This window comes from Salmo salar, chromosome ssa13, assembly GCF_905237065.1.
Source record: "Salmo salar chromosome ssa13, Ssal_v3.1, whole genome shotgun sequence".
Classification (NCBI taxonomy): domain Eukaryota; kingdom Metazoa; phylum Chordata; class Actinopteri; order Salmoniformes; family Salmonidae; genus Salmo; species Salmo salar.
This window is the reverse complement of record NC_059454.1, coordinates 103928088-103948177: the sequence shown is the minus strand read 5'-3', so window position 1 is coordinate 103948177 and position 20090 is coordinate 103928088. Positions and strand designations below refer to the sequence as shown.

The 20090-nt window shown below is 47.1% G+C and overlaps 1 protein-coding gene across 1 annotated transcript in view; it reads left to right on the top strand.

Annotated features, from left to right (window-relative positions):
* The window catches only part of ctif (CBP80/20-dependent translation initiation factor), a 179628-nt gene that overhangs the window by 119967 nt on the left and 39571 nt on the right, over positions 1–20090 (top strand). Inside the window, exons 9-11 of the mRNA XM_045692788.1 lie at positions 13737–14169; positions 14336–14761; positions 16685–16984. Coding sequence (XP_045548744.1) covers positions 13737–14169; positions 14336–14761; positions 16685–16984 — 1159 coding nt within the window. The remainder of the gene's footprint in view (positions 1–13736; positions 14170–14335; positions 14762–16684; positions 16985–20090) is intronic.

The window sequence follows — 20090 nt, the reverse complement described above, 5'->3', positions numbered from 1 at the left end:
ACCATCCTATATAACTACTGCTGCACGCACCTTTTCTAGTCATATACTGTCTATACACACCATCCTATATAACTACTGTCTATACACACCATCCTATATAACCACTGTCTATACTGTCTATACACACCATCCTATATAACTACTGTCTATACACACCATCCTATATAACTACTGTCTATACACACATCCTATATAACTACTGTCTATACACACCATCCTATATAACTACTGACTATACACACCATCCTATATAACTACTGTCTATACACACCATCCTATATAACTACTGTCTATACTGTCTATACACACCATCCTATATAACTACTGTCTATACACACCATCCTATATAACTACTGTCTATACACACCATCCTATATAACTACTGTCTATACACACCATCCTATATAACTACTGTCTATACACACCATCCTATATAACTACTTTCTATACACACCATCCTATATAACTACTGTCTATACACACCATCCTATATAACGACTGTCTATACACACCATCCTATATAACTACTGTCTATACACACCATCCTATATAACTACTGTCTATACACACCATCCTATATAACTACTGTCTATACACACCATCCTATATAACTACTGTCTATACTGTCTATACACACCATCCTATATAACTACTGTCTATACTGTCTATACACACCATCCTATATAACGACTGTCTATACACACCATCCTATATAACTACTGTCTATACACACCATCCTATATAACTACTGTCTATACACACCATCCTATATAACTACTGTCTATACACACCATCCTATATAACTACTGTCTATACTGTCTATACACACCATCCTATATAACTACTGTCTATATACACCATCCTATATAACTAATGTCTATACACACCATCCTATATAACTACTGACTATACACACCATCCTATATAACTACTGTCTATACACACCATCCTATTTAACTACTGTCTATACACACCATCCTATATAACTACTGTCTATACACACCATCCTATATAACTACTGTCTATACACACCATCCTATTATAACTACTGTCTATACACACCAGCCTATTGTAACTACTGTCTATACACACCATCCTATTATAACTACTGTCTATACACACCATCCTATATAACTACTGTCTATACACACCATCCTATATAACTACTGTCTATACACACCATCCTATTATAACTACTGTCTATACACACCATCCTATATAACTACTGTCTATACACACCATCCTATATAACTACTGTCTATACACACCATCCTATATAACTACTGTCTATACACACCATCCTATATAACTACTGTCTATACACACCATCCTATTATAACTACTGTCTATACTGTCTATACACACCATCCTATATAACTACTGTCTATACACACCATCCTATTATAACTACTGTCTATACACACCATCCTATATAACTACTGTCTATACACACCATCCTATATAACTACTGTCTATACACACCATCCTATTATAACTACTGTCTATACACACCATCCTATATAAATACTGTCTATACTGTCTATACACACCATCCTATTATAACTACTGTCTATACACACCATCCTATATAACTACTGTCTATACACACCATCCTATATAACTACTGTCCATACTGTCTATACACACCATCCTATATAACTACTGTCTATCATACACACCATCCTATATAACTACTGTCTATACACACCATCCTATTATAACTACTGTCTATACACACCATCCTATATAACTACTGTCTATACACACCATCCTATATAACTACTGTCTATACACACCATCCTATATAACTACTGTCTATACACACCATCCTATATAACTACTGTCTATACACACCATCCTATATAACTACTGTCTATACACACCATCCTATATAACTACTGTCTATATACACCATCCTGTATAACTACTGTCTATACACACCATCCTATATAACTACTGTCTATACACACCATCCTATTATAACTACTGTCTATACACACCATCCTATTATAACTACTGTCTATACACACCATCCTATATAACTACTGTCTATACACACCATCCTATTATAACTACTGTCTATACACACCATCCTATTATAACTACTGTCTATACACACCATCCTATATAACTACTGTCTATATACACCATCCTATATAACTACTGTCTATACACACCATCCTATTATAACTACTGTCTATACTGTCTATACACACCATCCTATATAACTACTGTCTATACACACCATCCTATTATAACTACTGTCTATACTGTCTATACACACCATCCTATATAACTACTGTCTATACACACCATCCTATATAACTACTGTCTATACACACCATCCTATTATAACTACTGTCTATACACACCATCCTATATAACTACTGTCTATACACACCATCCTATATAACTACTGTCTATACACACCATCCTATATAACTACTGTCTATACACACCATCCTATTATAACTACTGTCTATACACACCATCCTATTATAACTACTGTCTATACACACCATCCTATATAACTACTGTCTATACACACCATCCTATATAACTACTGTCTATACACTGTCTATACACACCATCCTATTATAACTACTGTCTATACACACCATCCTATATAACTACTGTCTATACTGTCTATACACACCATCCTATTATAACTACTGTCTATACACACCATCCTATATAACTACTGTCTATACACACCATCCTATATAACTACTGTCTATACACACCATCCTATTATAACTACTGTCTATACACACCATCCTATATAACTACTGTCTATACACACCATCCTATATAACTACTGTCTATACTGTCTATACACACCATCCTATATAACTACTGTCTATACACACCATCCTATATAACCACTGTCTATACTGTCTATACACACCATCCTATATAACTACTGTCTATACACACCATCCTATATAACTACTGTCTATACACACCATCCTATATAACTACTGTCTATACACACCATCCTATTATAACTACTGTCTATACACACCATCCTATATAACTACTGTCTATACACACCATCCTATTATAACTACTGTCTATACACACCATCCTATATAACTACTGTCTATACACACCATCCTATATAACTACTGTCTATACACACCATCCTATATAACTACTGTCTATACACACCATCCTATATAACTGCTGTCTATACACACCATCCTGTATAACTACTTTCTATACTGTCTATACACACCATCCTATATAACTACTGTATAACTACTGTCTATACACACCATCCTATATAACTGCTGTCTATATACACCATCCTATATAAATACTGTCCATACACACCATCCTATATAACTACTGTCTATACACACCATCCTTTTATAACCACTGTCAATACTGTCTATACACACCATCCTATATAACTACTGTCTATACACACCATCCTATATAACTACTGTCTATACACACCATCCTATATAACTACTGTCTATACTGTCTATACACACCATCCTATATAACTACTGTCTATACACACCATCCTATATAACTACTGTCTATACTGTCTATACACACCATCCTATATAACTACTGTCTATACACACCATCCTATATAACTACTGTCTATACACACCATCCTATTATAACTACTGTCTATACACACCATCCTATATAACTACTGTCTATACTGTCTATACACACCATCCTATATAACTACTGTCTATACACACCATCCTATATAACTACTGTCTATACACACCATCCTATTATAACTACTGTCTATACACACCATCCTATATAACTACTGTCTATACACACCATCCTATATAACTACTTTCTATACACACCATCCTATATAACTACTGTCTATACACACCATCCTATATAACTACTGTCTATACACACCATCCTATATAACTACTGTCTATACTGTCCATACACACCATCCTATATAACTACTGTCTATACACACCATCCTATATAACTACTGTCTATACACACCATCCTATATAACTACTGTCTATACACACCATCCTATATAACTACTGTCTATACACACCATCCTATATAACTACTGTCTATACTGTCTATACACACCATCCTATATAACTACTGTCTATACACACCATCCTATATAACTACTGTCTATACACACCATCCTATATAACTACTGTCTATACACACCATCCTATATAACTACTGTCTATACACACCATCCTATATAACTACTTTCTATACACACCATCCTATATAACTACTGTCTATATACACCATCCTATTATAACTGTCTATACACACCATCCTATATAACTACTGTCTATACACACCATCCTATATAACTACTGTCTATACACACCATTCTATATAACAACTGTCCATAGTGTCTATACACACCATCCTATATAACGACTGTCTATACACACCATCCTATATAACTACTGTCTATACACACCATCCTATATAACTACTGTCTATACACACCATTCTATATAACAACTGTCCATAGTGTCTATACACACCATCCTATATAACTACTGTCCATAGTGTCTATACACACCATCCTATATAACTACTGTCTATACACACCATTCTATATAACAACTGTCCATAGTGTCTATACACACCATCCTATATAACTACTGTCCATAGTGTCTATACATATGTTCTCTACTCTGACATTGCTCGTTCTGATATTTCTTAATTTTTCTTTTTACTTTTTGTATTATGTGTCTATTGCTAGGTATTATTACTACTACACTGTTGGAGCTAGAAACACAAGCATTTCACTGCACCTGCGATTACATCTGCAAATCTGTGTACCCGACCAATAAAGTTTGATTTGATTGGTTGGCAGGTGGTTGGGCATGTCAGTGTATTTGTGCGTGTGCTGCATGCAGGTGTGTGCACGAGTTGTGGATGAGTAGAACTGTCTGTCTGCCTCTCTGCCTGTCTCTGCCTGCCTGTCTGCCTGTCTGTCTGCCTGTCTGTCTGTCTGCCTCTGGCTGTCTGTCTCTCTGGCTGTCTGTCTGTCTGTCTGGCTGGCTGTCTGTCTGTCTGCCTGTGTACCTGTCTGTCTCACCACATGGTTTGAATCTGCTTCCTTTCCTCTTACAACTACCGACTAACCAGGATGACCTCACGTTTGCTTTGTTGACACAGATGAGGGCACACACACACACACACACACACACACACACACACAGTAGTATTGGACCAGGAATAGGTGAGCCTCCTCTGCTGCTACTGCTAATGAAATGTAGTGAATCCATACACCAGTCGATAAAGAACCTGTCTGGAACATAATAAAACATCTGAACGTTGAGCTAGTTCTATTGAGTGGTTCCTCTCTGCTGGCTGGATCGATGGGCTGGTCTGGGTCAGAGAAGGTTGCGTCCTAAATGGCAACCTTTTCCATAGTGAAGTGCACTACTTTTGACCAGGTAGTGCACTATGTAGGAAATAGGGTGCCATTCTGGTCGCAACCAAGGTGTTTCTTAATCAAAGGGTCTAGCAGCCAGCATCTGTTCTCTGTCGTCACGGCAACCAGCCGCAGATCCATGTGTATGTCTGTTTGTCATCTCTCATACCACTTTTTAGTTGCCATGTAGAAGTGTGTAATTAAATCTGTAGTTGTTTTGCCTGTTGGTTCTGTTGTCCATCCCCTCCCCATCCCATATGCCCTCTCCTCCCCATCACCGTCCCCCTATCCTCCCCATCCCCCTCCCCTCTCCTCTCCTCCCCATTCCCTCCCCTCTCCTCCCTCTCCCTTCCCCTCTTGCTTTGTGTCCTCTCGTGTTTTCCATCCTCGGTCATCCTCCATTCCAACACACTGTCATGCTGCTTTTAGAGGGTTGCACCACATCATCCAGGACCATCTAGACCTAACCGTGCTGCTGCCGCCCGGGGGGCAACGACTAGTCAGTACCAGGTAAAGTAGAGCCACGCCCAGGAGGAGAGGAGGAGGGTAGATAGGGAAGGGGAGGAGAGAGAAGGGAAGTGCGTCTTCATCAAGTTTTTATTAACCTTTATCCGGATGGAAACAAACACACACACACACATATATACACACACGGCATGATAAGTATCAGACTCATGGGAGATAACAATTGAAAAAACCTGATTAGACTATGAACCAGACTAAGAAACACTATGGTACATGTTCTGTATGTAAGTTAGAATCCACGGCATGCATAGATCATTGGCTCTGTCATGTCATTTTCTGCTCATCTATTATTCATGCTTCTATGCTTTAGTTCATTAACTAGACCAGAACAGGTTCCTGCTGAGTTATCCCCATGGCTGGTTCTTTGCTGTATATGAATAATAGGAGCAGACGGACTGGACTCCACACGTCTCCCTCAAAGCTTTTATCTTACCTACCTACTAGAATACTATACACTGATCTGACGCCCCAGGAGAGGGGACCGGAGAGGCTGATGGATAGACATAGACATGCTGTAAATGTTCACACACACACAGCCGTCTGGAGCTCAGGACTGGATCACCTGCATCTCTTTACAACACCCCCCCAAGAGCACCAACCAAATAGCAGAAAGCTCTCCTCTCTTTTTCCCTCTTCACCTTGACTCCTGTCTCCTGCTCTCTTCTCGCTCAGCATGCTTAGTGCCTCAGGACACTGAAGCACCATTCTAGTTTAGTCTGGATACCTATTATTATGTGTTGAATGTTAGCAACCTTTATTTATCTTTGTACATGTTAGCAACCTTTATTCATCTTTGTACATTTGCAGCTGAGTTTAAAGCCCAATAAATATTGTACGCAGAATTATTCTACACTTTATTTAATCTCCTGCTCGATAGATCATTACTTTTCAGACAGCCATTAAAGACATCAATGTGATGCTGTTTTATTCTCTTTAGCAGAACATATTCAAGGTCTCTTATTAGAAAAGTCTCCCTTTGACCACTCAAGTGGCTTAAAAAAAATCCACTTGTAAAATGTTCCCTGGGTTTTGATATTGCCAGACAGTGTGCTTTACAAGCTAAGAAAAGTTCCAAAACATCTGTTAAGGAAAACGTCTGTAAAAAGCGGACTTTTCATCTCTTGTTCTGATTGTTAAAAGCGTTATTAAAGCTGAAGGGTTCAGGGTTCAGACAGAGCCTTTTGTGGGAAAGTTGAAATCAAAACTACAGCAGCACCTGAACTTCTCTTTCTACCGTTTAACATGAAAAACATTTCAATACTTTTTCTTCAAATTGTGAATCCTTCTATTGAATATCCTCCTACAGTCTTTATGCATGGCGACTATTTTCCACTAATCCAACACTGTTTTCTCACCTCTCCACTTCCTGTCTATTTGGTGAATCCATAAGACTACTGGACAATGTGCGGTTTCTCGCCTCTGCTCATGGCTATTGAAACTATGAAACACTGTCGAGGACTGAGACTAGACCACTCAGGAACACGGAACACCTTTTGAAAAGCTATTATGGTGTGTCTTTAGACTTATGCTGTAAGTTGAGTGATTGTTTAGCTGAAGACAGTGTTGGACTATGTGCTGTTTCTCTCTCCTCGCCTGAGTATTGTACCATGAAACACTCTGGACACACACACACACACAAGATGTGTCAGGGAGGGTTGGAGTCAGGCCCGGGGTTAACGCTCATAAAGTCTTAGAATAGCATGGAACATGGGGCCCTCGGAACTTCTTTATTTTGAGGCTGTCAGTCCCACCCCCAGCCTGTCAGTCCCTCCTCCATTGGTCTGACACTCCCAGCCTGTCCTCCATTGGTCTGACACTCCCAGCCTGTCCTCCATTGGTCTGACACTCCCAGCCTGTCCTCCATTGGTCTGACACTCCCAGCCTGTCCTCCATTGGTCTGACACTCCCAGCCTGTCCTCCATTGGTCTGACACTCCCAGCCTGTCCTCCATTGGTCTGACACTCCCAGCCTGTCCTCCATTGGTCTGACACTCCCAGCCTGTCCTCCATTGGTCTGACACTCCCAGCCTGTCCTCCATTGGTCTGACACTCCCAGCCTGTCCTCCATTGGTCTGACACTCCCAGCCTGTCCTCCATTGGTCTGACACTCCCAGCCTGTCCTCCATTGGTCTGACACTCCCAGCCTGTCCTCCATTGGTCTGACACTCCCAGCCTCTCCTCCACTGGTCTGACACTCCCAGCCTCTCCTCCATTGGTCTGACACTCCCAGCCTCTCCTCCACTGGTCTGACACTCCCAGCCTGTCCTCCATTGGTCTGACACTCCCAGCCTCTCCTCCACTGGTCTGACACTCCCAGCCTCTCCTCCATTGGTCTGACACTCCCAGCCTGTCCTCCATTGGTCTGACACTCCCAGCCTCTCCTCCACTGGTCTGACACTCCCAGCCTCTCCTCCATTGGTCTGACACTCACAGCCTGTCCTCCATTGGTCTGACACTCCCAGCCTCTCCTCCACTGGTCTGACACTCCCAGCCTCTCCTCCATTGGTCTGACACTCACAGCTGAAAAGGTTGAGATTGTTCCAGGTGGTGGGGGATGTTTTTATGAGAAGGGAGGGCTGGAGGTTACAAAGGTTAAGGGCTGTTGGTTGTGAGAAGGAAAGGAGGGGTAGATGCATGTATTTATTTGTATATTAATTTCACCTTTTTTTAAAACTAGGCAAGTCAGTTAAGAACAAATTCTTATTTACAATGATGGCCTACCCCGGCCAAACCCGGACGACGCTGGGACAATCGTGCGCCGCCCTATAGGACTCCCAATCATGGCCAGATGTGATGCAGCCTGGATTTGAACCAGGTACTGCAGTGATGCCTATTGCACTGAGATGAGAACTTAGACAACTGCGCCACTCGGGATCCATGTTAAAGAGAGGTCAGGTGAGGATCCCCCTCATTATGTTAAGCACTACGAGCGTCTGGGGGGGGAAAAAACGTTACGTAAGTTCATTAAATTATTATGGTCATAATTATTGTGCAAGTGAGGGGTGATGTAAGGTCTGTATGTGCACGCCTGCTACAATGTGTTTCTGCTTGTCTGGCTGAGGCCGTCAGACGTGATCGCTAAGATTCCTTTTCTCGTCCCGGGGATCTTGTCACAAAACATCTGACAGAAGGTCAGTGTGACAGACAGACAGACAGACAGACAGACATGGTATTAGGCTCTTATACTAGACTAGAACCCACCACATCCACAACTACTAGTCTCTGTGAAATGTACTGCTCTATATCAGAGTTGTAATGAGATGAGGATATTCAGTTATTGCTTTGATATACACTACAAAACATGAGGAACACCTGCTCTTTCCATGACAGACTGACCAGGTGAAAGCTATGATCCCTTATTGATGTCACCTGTTAAATCCACTTCAATCAGTAAAGATAAAGAAGGATTTTTAAGCCTTGAGTCAACTGAGACATGGATTATGTATGTGTGCTATTCAGAGGGTGAATGTGCAAGACAAAAGATGTAACTTTGAACAGGGTTTGGTAGTAGGTGCCAGGTGCACCGGTTTGAGTGTGTCAAGAACTGCAATGCTGCTGGGTTTTTCATTCTCATCAGTTTCCCTTGTGTGTCAAGAATGGTCCACCACCCAAAGGTCATCCATTCAAGTTGGGCCAGCATTGGGTCAACATGGGCCAGCATCCCTGTGGAACACTTTCGACACCTTGTAGAGTCAAATTGAGTCTGTTCTGAGGGCAAAAGGGGTGAAACTCAGTATGAGGAAGGTGTTCCTAATGTTTTGTACACCCAGTGTGTTTCAAAACAACATTCATTGAGTGTGTTAGATTATAGGACATTTGTGGAGACATGGTTGTATTTGGACTGTTGTTGTGACATGTATAGCCTCTATACTGCTTGCGTGTCCTAGAAAAGCAGAGGGTTTCAATATAGTTTGATATAAACATGGTGGGTCCAGGAAGCTAGCTAGTACCTCTTACCATTACACAGGACACCACGACTCTTCCCTGTGACCCTCATATCTACTGTCACATATCAGTTTAATAACCACCACACACACGGCACTCCTCTACGCTAGGCTACGCTAACATAGCTCAGGGTGCTGCCTAGACCCGTAATGGCAGAAATAGCCCAGAGAAACATAACACGGTAGCAGAGCAGAGGACTGAGCACCCAGAATATTCTACTAATGGACTACTAATGAGAAGCTGTAGAGGCCGTGTAGGAGCCGGCCGTGTAGGAGGTGTAGGAGCCGGCCGTGTAGGAGCAGGTCGTGTAGGAGGTGTAGGAGCCGGCCGTGTAGGAGGTGTAGGAGCCGGCCGTGTAGGAGGTGTAGGAGCCGGCCGTGTAGGAGCCGGCCGTGTAGGAGGTGTAGGAGCCGGCCGTGTAGGTGCCGGCCGTGTAGGAGGTGTAGGAGCCGGCCGTGTAGGAGGTGTAGGGGGCCGTGTAGGAGGTGTAGGAGCCGGCCGTGTAGGAGGTGTAGGAGCCGGCCGTGTAGGAGGTGTAGGAGCCGGCCGTGTAGGAGCCGGCCGTGTAGGAGGTGTAGGAGCCGGCCGTGTAGGAGGTGTAGGAGCCGGCCGTGGGAGGTGTAGGAGCCGGCCGTGTAGGAGGTGTAGGAGCCGGCCGTGTAGGAGCAGGTCGTGTAGGAGGTGTAGGAGCCGGCCGTGTAGGAGGTGTAGGAGCCGGCCGTGTAGGTGCCGGAGGTGTAGGAGCCGGCCGTGTAGGAGGTGTAGGAGCCGGCCGTGTAGGAGGTGTAGGAGCCGGCCGTGTAGGAGGTGTAGGAGCCGGCCGTGTAGGAGCCGGCCGTGTAGGAGGTGTAGGAGCCGGCCGTGTAGGAGGTGTAGGAGCCGGCCGTGTAGGAGGTGTAGGAGCCGGCCGTGTAGGAGGTGTAGGAGCCGGCCGTGTAGGAGGTGTAGGAGCCGGCCGTGTAGGAGCTGGCCGTGTAGGAGGTGTAGGAGCCAGCCGTGTAGGAGGTGTAGGAGCCGGCTCCTCTAGAGAATGGAATGAAGGTCATGGGGGAACGGTAGACAGTGGCAATGCAGCACTTTAAACACAGGCTGGCTGGTTGGTTGGCTGGCTATATATCACTGCAGCACTGGAAACAGGCTGGCTGGCTGGTTGGCTGGCTATATATCACTGCAGCACTTTAAACACAGGCTGGCTGGTTGGTTGGTTGGCTATATATCACTGCAGCACTGGAAACAGGCTGGCTGGCTGGTTGGCTGGCTATATATCACTGCAGCACTGGAAACACAGGCTGGCTGGCTGGTTGGTTGGCTATATATCACTGCAGCACTTTAAACACAGGCTGGCTGGCTGGTTGGTTGGCTATATATCACTGCAGCACTTTAAACACAGGCTGGCTGGCTGGTTGGTTGGTTGGCTATATATCACTGCAGCAATGGAAACACAGGTTGGTTGGTTGGCTATATATCACTGCAGCAATGGAAACACAGGATGGCTGGTTGGTTGGTTGGTTGGCTATATCACTGCAGCACTTTAAACACAGGCTGGCTGGTTGGTTGGTTGGTTGGCTATATATCACTGCAGCACTTTAAACACAGGCTGGCTGGTTGGTTGGTTGGCTATATATCACTGCAGCACTTTAAACACAGGCTGGCTGGTTGGTTGGTTGGTTGGTTGGCTATATATCACTGCAGCACTTTAAACACAGGCTGGCTGGTTGGTTGGTTGGCTATATATCACTGCAGCACTTTAAACACAGGCTGGCTGGTTGGTTGGCTATATATCACTGCAGCACTTTAAACACAGGCTGGCTGGTTGGTTGGTTGGCTATATATCACTGCAGCACTTTAAACACAGGCTGGCTGGTTGGTTGGTTGGCTATATATCACTGCAGCACTTTAAACACAGGCTGGCTGGTTGGTTGGTTGGCTATATATCACTGCAGCACTTTAAACACAGGCTGGCTGGTTGGTTGGTTGGCTATATATCACTGCAGCACTGGAAACAGGTTGGCTGGCTGGTTGGCTGGCTATATATCACTGCAGCACTGGAAACACAGGCTGGCTGGCTGGTTGGTTGGCTATATATCACTGCAGCACTTTAAACACAGGCTGGCTGGCTGGTTGGTTGGTTGGCTATATATCACTGCAGCACTTTAAACACAGGCTGGCTGGCTGGTTGGTTGGCTATATATCACTGCAGCACTTTAAACACAGGCTGGCTGGCTGGTTGGTTGGTTGGTTGGCTATATATCACTGCAGCACTTTAAACACAGGCTGGCTGGCTGGTTGGTTGGCTATATATCACTGCAGCACTTTAAACACAGGCTGGCTGGTTGGTTGGTTGGCTATATATCACTGCAGCAATGGAAACACAAGTTGGTTGGTTGGTTGGTTGGTTGGTTGGTTGGTTGGTTGGTTGGCTATATCACTGCAGCACTTTAAACACAGGCTGGCTGGTTGGTTGGTTGGTTGGCTATATATCACTGCAGCAATGGAAACACAAGTTGGTTGGTTGGTTGGTTGGTTGGCTATATCACTGCAGCACTTTAAACACAGGCTGGCTGGTTGGTTGGTTGGTTGGCTATATATCACTGCAGCAATGGAAACACAAGTTGGCTGGCTGGCTGGCTGGCATTGCTGTGGCTGGGCCTGCCTGGCTGGCTGACTTGCTACGTATCACTGCTGTGCTGGAAACACAGGCTACGTCCTGGCTGGCTGGCCAATCTTTAAAGAGAAGGAGAGAGAATTGATGTGCGATTGGATTGGTCTGCTTCATGTTTTCCATATCTCTAGAGTGGGCGCGCTGTTGAATTTTAAAGACGAGCAGTAGAAAGATCAGCTAGAGACATATTGGATGGTGTTGTTTAGGATGTGAAGGGTTACAATGATGTTTGAGTGCCGTTCTGGATGGTTTGATGGTGATAGTTAAAAAAGGAATGTTGAAAAAGTCATTTTTTCAGTTGAATGTCGTAGTGTAAACTGCTACATTTCAGTCAGGTGGTTGATACCTGACAGACGACATGCTTTTACACCCCAAACAGACATGACATGTAAAGGGCCAGCTGGTCTGAGGCTAATGAAGATAACAACAGGAAATGTTCCTAATCCTGTTGCGTCAGTCATCTCCTAGTGAAGCAAAGACCCACGTCACATGGGGACGCACCTACTGTTTATATAAACAAACAGGCATCCCTCGTCATAGCTTAAGACCTATCTGTGGTGTTGGGTTATATCATTCGTGTCTGTGGTGTTGGGTTATATCATTCGTGTCTGTGGTGTTGGGTTATATCATTCGTGTCTGTGGTGTTGGGTTATATCATTCGTGTCTGTGGTGTTGGGTTATATCATTCGTGTCTGTGGTGTTGGGTTATATCATTAGTGTCTGTGGTGTTGGGTTATATCATTCGTGTCTGTGGTGTTGGGTTATATCATTCGTGTCTGTGGTGTTGGGTTATATCATTAGTGTCTGTGGTGTTGGGTTATATCATTCGTGTCTGTGGTGTTGGGTTATATCATTCGTGTCTGTGGTGTTGGGTTATATCATTAGTGTCTGTGGTGTTGGGTTATATCATTACCACCAGGCTCTGATAGATCTGTGTAGGGGAGACCAGGCGTGTAAGAACAGCCAGACTGGGAGAGTGGGACTGTTACAATAGACGGTCAACAGAGAACAGACAGAGAGAGAGGAAGTGATGATGTCACAGGGCTGAACAGAACAGATGGGTGTGGATTCGGCCATGGTACTCTGACAGGGGTGGCTGGCTTGGTTCAGGCTTGCCAGACAGAGTAGTGTCATCTCGTCACGCTTTGCCATGTGGGTAACAGAACCCTTACCCCCCCTGCTCCTCTCATTACAGGAGACAGCAGCAGCAGAGACCTCCGGGAGGAGGAGGAGACAGGAAGACCCAGAATCCTCAGCAGCAGTCGCCACAACGACAACAACCTCCATCTCAACAACAACCGGTCAATCAGCAACAGAATGACCAGCAGCAGCCCGGGCCGGGGGGTCATGGTAGATACCCTCGTGACCAGCAGCAGGGAGGACAGCGTGGAGGTAGCCACGGGCAGCAGTTCCAGTGCCACGGCGGGCAGCGTCAGGGACCTCCCCACCACGGCTATAGCCAGAATCGCCGCTGGCACCACAACCAGAAGGGTCAGGGGGTAGGACAGGGACTGCAGGGACAAGGGGGCCCAGCAGGTGACAGAGACAGGGACAGAGGGGCAACCCCAATGGGAGACAGGGACAGAGGGGGGACACCAACGGGAGACAGGGACAGAGGGGGACACAAGGGAGACAGGACAGAGGACACAAGGGAGACAGGGACAGAGGGGGACACCAACGGGAGACAGGGACAGAGGGGGGACACCAACGGAGACAGGGAAGGGGACACCAACGGAGACAGGGACAGAGGGGGACACCAAGGGAGACAGGGACAGAGGGGGACACCAACGGGAGACAGGGACAGAGGGGGACACCAAGGGAGACAGAAGGGGGAACAACGGAGACAGGGACAGAGGGGGGACACCAACGGGAGACAGGGACAGAGGTGGGACACCAACGGGAGACAGGGACAGAGGTGGGACACCAACGGGAGACAGGGACAGAGGGGGGACACCAACGGGAGACAGGGACAGGGGGGTGGCACCACTCAGAAACACCAAAGAGACAGAGAATGTGAAGGCAGAGGAGGCCAGCACTAGACTGGAGACAGAGAGCTCCAGGGGCCCCAGTGAGGGGCTTCCCAGCCAGCCTGGGGGCCAGGAGAAGGGCCAGAGCCCGACGGGGAGTGACAAGCACAGGGACAGCCAGCTGGACGAGGGCCCTAAAGTCAGCCTGCTGCAGTCATCCAAGGAGAGGCTGAGGAGGAGGCTAAAAGACAAGGTAAACTAAATCTCTTTACTGTCTTATCTATCTGCCAATTACCATCAGTCTTAGGCAGGCCATGGCCACGCCCTCCCCTTTCGACACACATGCATACACACACACAAACATGCGCATGCACACAGTAATAATTTTAGATGCATACACATTCATACACACACACGGGTTGCTGAGTCTGTTTGGTAGGTGGGGGTGCAGCTCTCTAATTCATTAAAGATGAACAGTGGGGGCCTCCCGAGCAGCACAGACTCTGGTTCGATCCCAGGCTGTGTCACAACCGGCCGTGGCCCAGCGTCGTCCGGGTTAGGGGAGGGTTTGGCCCAGCGTCGTCCGGGTTAGGGGAGGGTTTGGCCCAGCGTCGTCCGGGTTAGGGGAGGGTTTGGCCCAGCGTCGTCCGGGTTAGGGGAGGGTTTGGCCCAGCGTCGTCCGGGTTAGGGGAGGGTTTGGCCCAGCATCGTCCGGGTTAGGGGAGGGTTTGGCCCAGCGTCGTCCGGGTTAGGGGAGGGTTAGGCCCAGCATCGTCCGGGTTAGGGGAGGGTTTGGCCCAGCGTCGTCCGGGTTAGGGGAGGGTTTGGCCCAGCGTCGTCCGGGTTAGGGGAGGGTTTGGCCAATGGGGCTTTACTTGGCTCATCACGTTCTAGCGACTCCTTGTGGCGTCCCGGGCGCCTGCAGGCTGATTCTCAACGGTGTTTCCTCCGACACATTGGTGCAGCTGGCTTCCGGGTTAAGCGGGCGGGTGTTAAGAAGCGCGGTTTGGCGGGTCATGTTTCAGAGGATGCATGACTCGACCTTCTCCTCTCCCGAGCCTGTTGGGGAGTTGGAGCAATGAGACAAGATTGAAATTGAATCGCAATTGGATATCACAAAAAAGGGGGTTAAAAATAAACAAACAGTGGTGGCTTGTCTGTAGACTCTGATGTCGTGGGTTAACTTCTCTCGTAGCATGACTCATTACTTGTCTCTGTTTAGTTCTTAACCTAAGTATCTAAGGCGTGGACACTCCTATCCTCCTTACAGCCTGCTACAACCAGACAGAGATTAACAGACTGCTTCAAACACAGGCTGAGGCTCAGATGGCACCCTGGTCCCTATGTAGTGCACTACTTTTGACCAGGGCCCCTATAGGCTCTAGTCAAAAGTAGTGCACTATATAAGGAAAAGCGTGCAATTTGGAATGAGACCAGAGAGAGGTATTTAGCTAAATGGGAGGAAACAGGGACATTATTCACAGTCAGATCCCTGTCTCGTTTAGGGTTCAGGGTCGTATTCATTAAGGCACACCGTAGCAAAACTGTTTGCAACAGAGAACGAAAACTGCGCTTCTAATTGAATAATTCCAGGTAGTACCTGTTTCAGTACACTTTCTTTCATTTGATGCCAAATGAATAAGACCATTATAGCAGAGGTAGACAACCCTGTTCCTGGAAATGCAGCAGGTCCTGTTCTAACTAGTCACCATACCTGACCAACTGAGCTAATTGATCAGTTCATTGATTGCCTAAATTCAACACACCTGGTCTTCCAGGTTGGTTACATCAAAAACATGCCCAGGGTTGCCTACCCCTGCAGTATAGCCTGCTCCTCATTAAGGCTAGCTCTGTGTGCTGCGTTGTATGGTGACAATACTCTGACCCTCCCTGTAGACTCACTGACACTGTGTTAAGAAGCATATGGATGATGTCATATCCTATCTGTTGTCAAACCATATTTCCTCTCAGGGGTTTTACTTCCTGTGTAAGCGGTTTGGTTAAACATCTATTAAGCAGAGAAAGGCACCATGCTTGTTCATGTCAGCTCAAATACATGATTACAACACCTGGGGGTTTTATGACTAGGCAGTTTCCCGGACACAATTAAGATGAGCTCCAGACTGAAAGGCTGTGATTCTCCATTGAGCGGGATTTTTTTTCTGCTGTTCTCCAGGAGGAGGCTGTCGTGTCCCCGGTCGGGCCCCAGTGGAGCCGCATGGACCGCTTGCTGGAGATCCTGAACAGCATGAGGAACAACAGTGCCGGGGTGGACAGCCAGCTCAGCTCCTTCATGGAGGAGGCCCAGAACTCGGCCCAGTCAGAGGAGACCCTGGACCAGATAGTCAGCACCATCTATGACAAGGCCCTCAGCGACAGGAGCTTTGCTGCTACTGCTGCCAGGCTCTGTGACAAGATGGCCCTGTTTATGGTGGAGGGGACCAAGTTTAGGTCACTACTGCTTAATATGTTACAGGTGAGAGGAGAGGGAGACATGAGAGAGGGAGGGGGCGGGTTGTGTGTGTGTGTGTGTGTGTGTGTGTGTGTGTGTGTGTGTGTGTGTGTGTGTGTGTGTGTGTGTGGGTGTGTGTGTGTGTGCATGCATTCCTGTCAGACAGTGACTGTGTGACTGGTGTCTGTCTCAGTGTTAGAGTGTGGATGGTCATAATTCAAATCAAATCAAATTTATTTTTATATAGCCCTTCGTACATCAGCTGATATTCTCAAAGTGCTGTACAGAAACCCAGCCTAAAACCCCAAACAGCAAGCAAAGCATGTGAAAGAAGCACGGTGGCTAGGAAAAACTCCCTAGGAAAAACTCCCTAGAAAGGCCAAAAACCTAGGAAGAAACCTAGAGAGGAACCAGGCTATGAGGGGTGGCCAATCCTCTTCTGGCTGTGCAGGGTGGATATTATAACAGAACATGGTCAAAATGTTAAAATGTTAAAATGTTCATAAATGACCAGCATGGTCAAATAATAATAATAATAATTGGTGTCAGTGGCTGTGTGTGACGTGGGGTAAATGTCACAGCTAATGATGGTTCTCAGATGCCACAGCCTGTGGGGGTTGACATCTGTCCAGCCTTCCTCCCTGTCCTGGGTGCCTACATTCTGGCCCAACGCCTTCCTCCCTGCCTGGGTGTCTACATTCTGGCCCAACGCCTTCCTCCCTGCCTGGGTGTCTACATTCTGGCCCAACGCCTTCTTCCCTGCCTGGGTGTCTACATTCTGGCCCAACGCCTTCTTCCCTGCCTGGGTGTCTACATTCTGGCCCAACGCCTTCCTCCCTGCCTGGGTGTCTACATTCTGGCCCAACGCCTTCCTCCCTGCCTGGGTGTCTACATTCTGGCCCAACGCCTTCCTCCCTGCCTGGGTGTCTACATTCTGGCCCAACGCCTTCCTCCCTGCCTGGGTGTCTACATTCTGGCCCAACGCCTTCTTCCCTGCCTGGGTGTCTACATTCTGGCCCAACGCCTTCTTCTCTGCCTGGGTGTCTACATTCTGGCCCCACGCCTTCTTCCCTGCCTGGGTGTCTACATTCTGGCCCAACGCCTTCTTCCCTGCCTGGGTGTCTACATTCTGGCCCAACGCCTTCTTCCCTGCCTGGGTGTCTACATTCTGGCCCAACGCCTTCTTCCCTGCCTGGGTGTCTACATTCTGGCCCAACGCCTTCTTCCCTGCCTGGGTGTCTACATTCTGGCCCAACGCCTTCTTCCCTGCCTGGGTGTCTACATTCTGGCCCAACGCCTTCCTCCCTGCCTGGGTGTCTACATTCTGGCCCAACGCCTTCTTCCCTGCCTGGGTGTCTACATTCTGGCCCAACGCCTTCTTCCCTGCCTGGGTGTCTACATTCTGGCCCAACGCCTTCTTCCCTGCCTGGGTGTCTACATTCTGGCCCAACGCCTTCTTCCCTGCCTGGGTGTCTACATTCTGGCCCAACGCCTTCTTCCCTGCCTGGGTGTCTACATTCTGGCCCAACGCCTTCTTCCCTGCCTGGGTGTCTACATTCTGGCCCAACGCCTTCTTCCCTGCCTGGGTGTCTACATTCTGGCCCAACGCCTTCTTCCCTGCCTGGGTGTCTACATTCTGGCCCAACGCCTTCTTCCCTGCCTGGGTGTCTACATTCTGGCCCAACGCCTTCTTCCCTGCCTGGGTGTCTACATTCTGGCCCAACGCCTTCTTCCCTGCCTGGGTGTCTACATTCTGGCCCAACGCCTTCTTCCCTGCCTGGGTGTCTACATTCTGGCCCAACGCCTTCTTCCCTGCCTGGGTGTCTACATTCTGGCCCAACGCCTTCTTCCCTGCCTGGGTGTCTACATTCTGGCCCAACGCCTTCTTCCCTGCCTGGGTGTCTACATTCTGGCCCAACGCCTTCTTCCCTGCCTGGGTGTCTACATTCTGGCCCAACGCCTTCTTCCCTGCCTGGGTGTCTACATTCTGGCCCAACGCCTTCTTCCCTGCCTGGGTGTTACGACTTCTCTCCCTCTGTTTTTTGGGAGCCTGATAGCCGCTCCATTGCAGACAGTCTGGGACCTCTCTCTCTCTTACTCTCTCTCTCTTTGTCTCTCTTTGGTTCTGTCTGTCTCTCTCTCTGTCTCTCTCTCCCTCCCCTTCCTTCCTTCCAGCTCTCTGGATGACGTGCCAGGCAGAATGTTAACCCACCTGCTTCGTCACCGCACTTCTCCTCCTCCTCTCTGTTTGTCTCGCTCGTTCATTTTCTTCTTCAAAATTCAATTGATTGGACATAATTTGGAAAGACACACACCTGTCTATATAAGGTCCCACAGCTAACAGTGCATGTCAGAGCAAAAACCAAGCCATGAGGTCTAACGAATTGTCTGTTGAGGTATAGATCTGGGGAAGGGTACCAAAACATTTCTGCGGCATTGAAGGTCTCCAAGAACCTCCATCATTCTTAAATGGAAGAAGTTTTAAACCACCAAGGCTAGAGCTGGCCGCCCGGCCAAACTGAGCAATCGGGGGAGAGGGGCCTTCATCAGGAAGGTGATCAGGAACCCAATGGTCACTCTAACAGAGCTCCAGAGTTTCTCTGTGGAGATGGGAGAACCTTCCAGAAGGACAACCATCTCTGCAGCACTCCACCAATCAGGCCTTTATGGTAGTGGCCAGACGGATGCCACTCCTAAAAGGCACATGACAGCCCACTTGGAGTTTGCCAGAAAGCAGCTTAAGGACTCAGACCATGAGAAACAAGATTCTCTGGTCTGATGAAACCAAGATTGGACTCTTTGCCCTAAATGCCAAGCGTCATGTCTGGAGGAAACCTTGCACCCTCCCTACGGTGAAGCATAGTGGTAGCAGCGGCAGGGACTGGGAGACTAGTCAGGGTCAAGGGAAAGATGAATGGAGTAAAAAACAAGAGATATCCTTGATGAAAACGTGCTCGAACGCACAGGAAATCAGACTGGGGCGAAGGTTCACCTTCCAACAGGACAACGACCCAAAGCACACAGCCAAGACACAGCTGGAGTGGCTTCGGGACAAGTCTCTGAATGTCTCTGAATGTCCTTTAGTTGCCCAACCAGAGCTCGGACTTGAACCCAATTGAACATCCCTGGA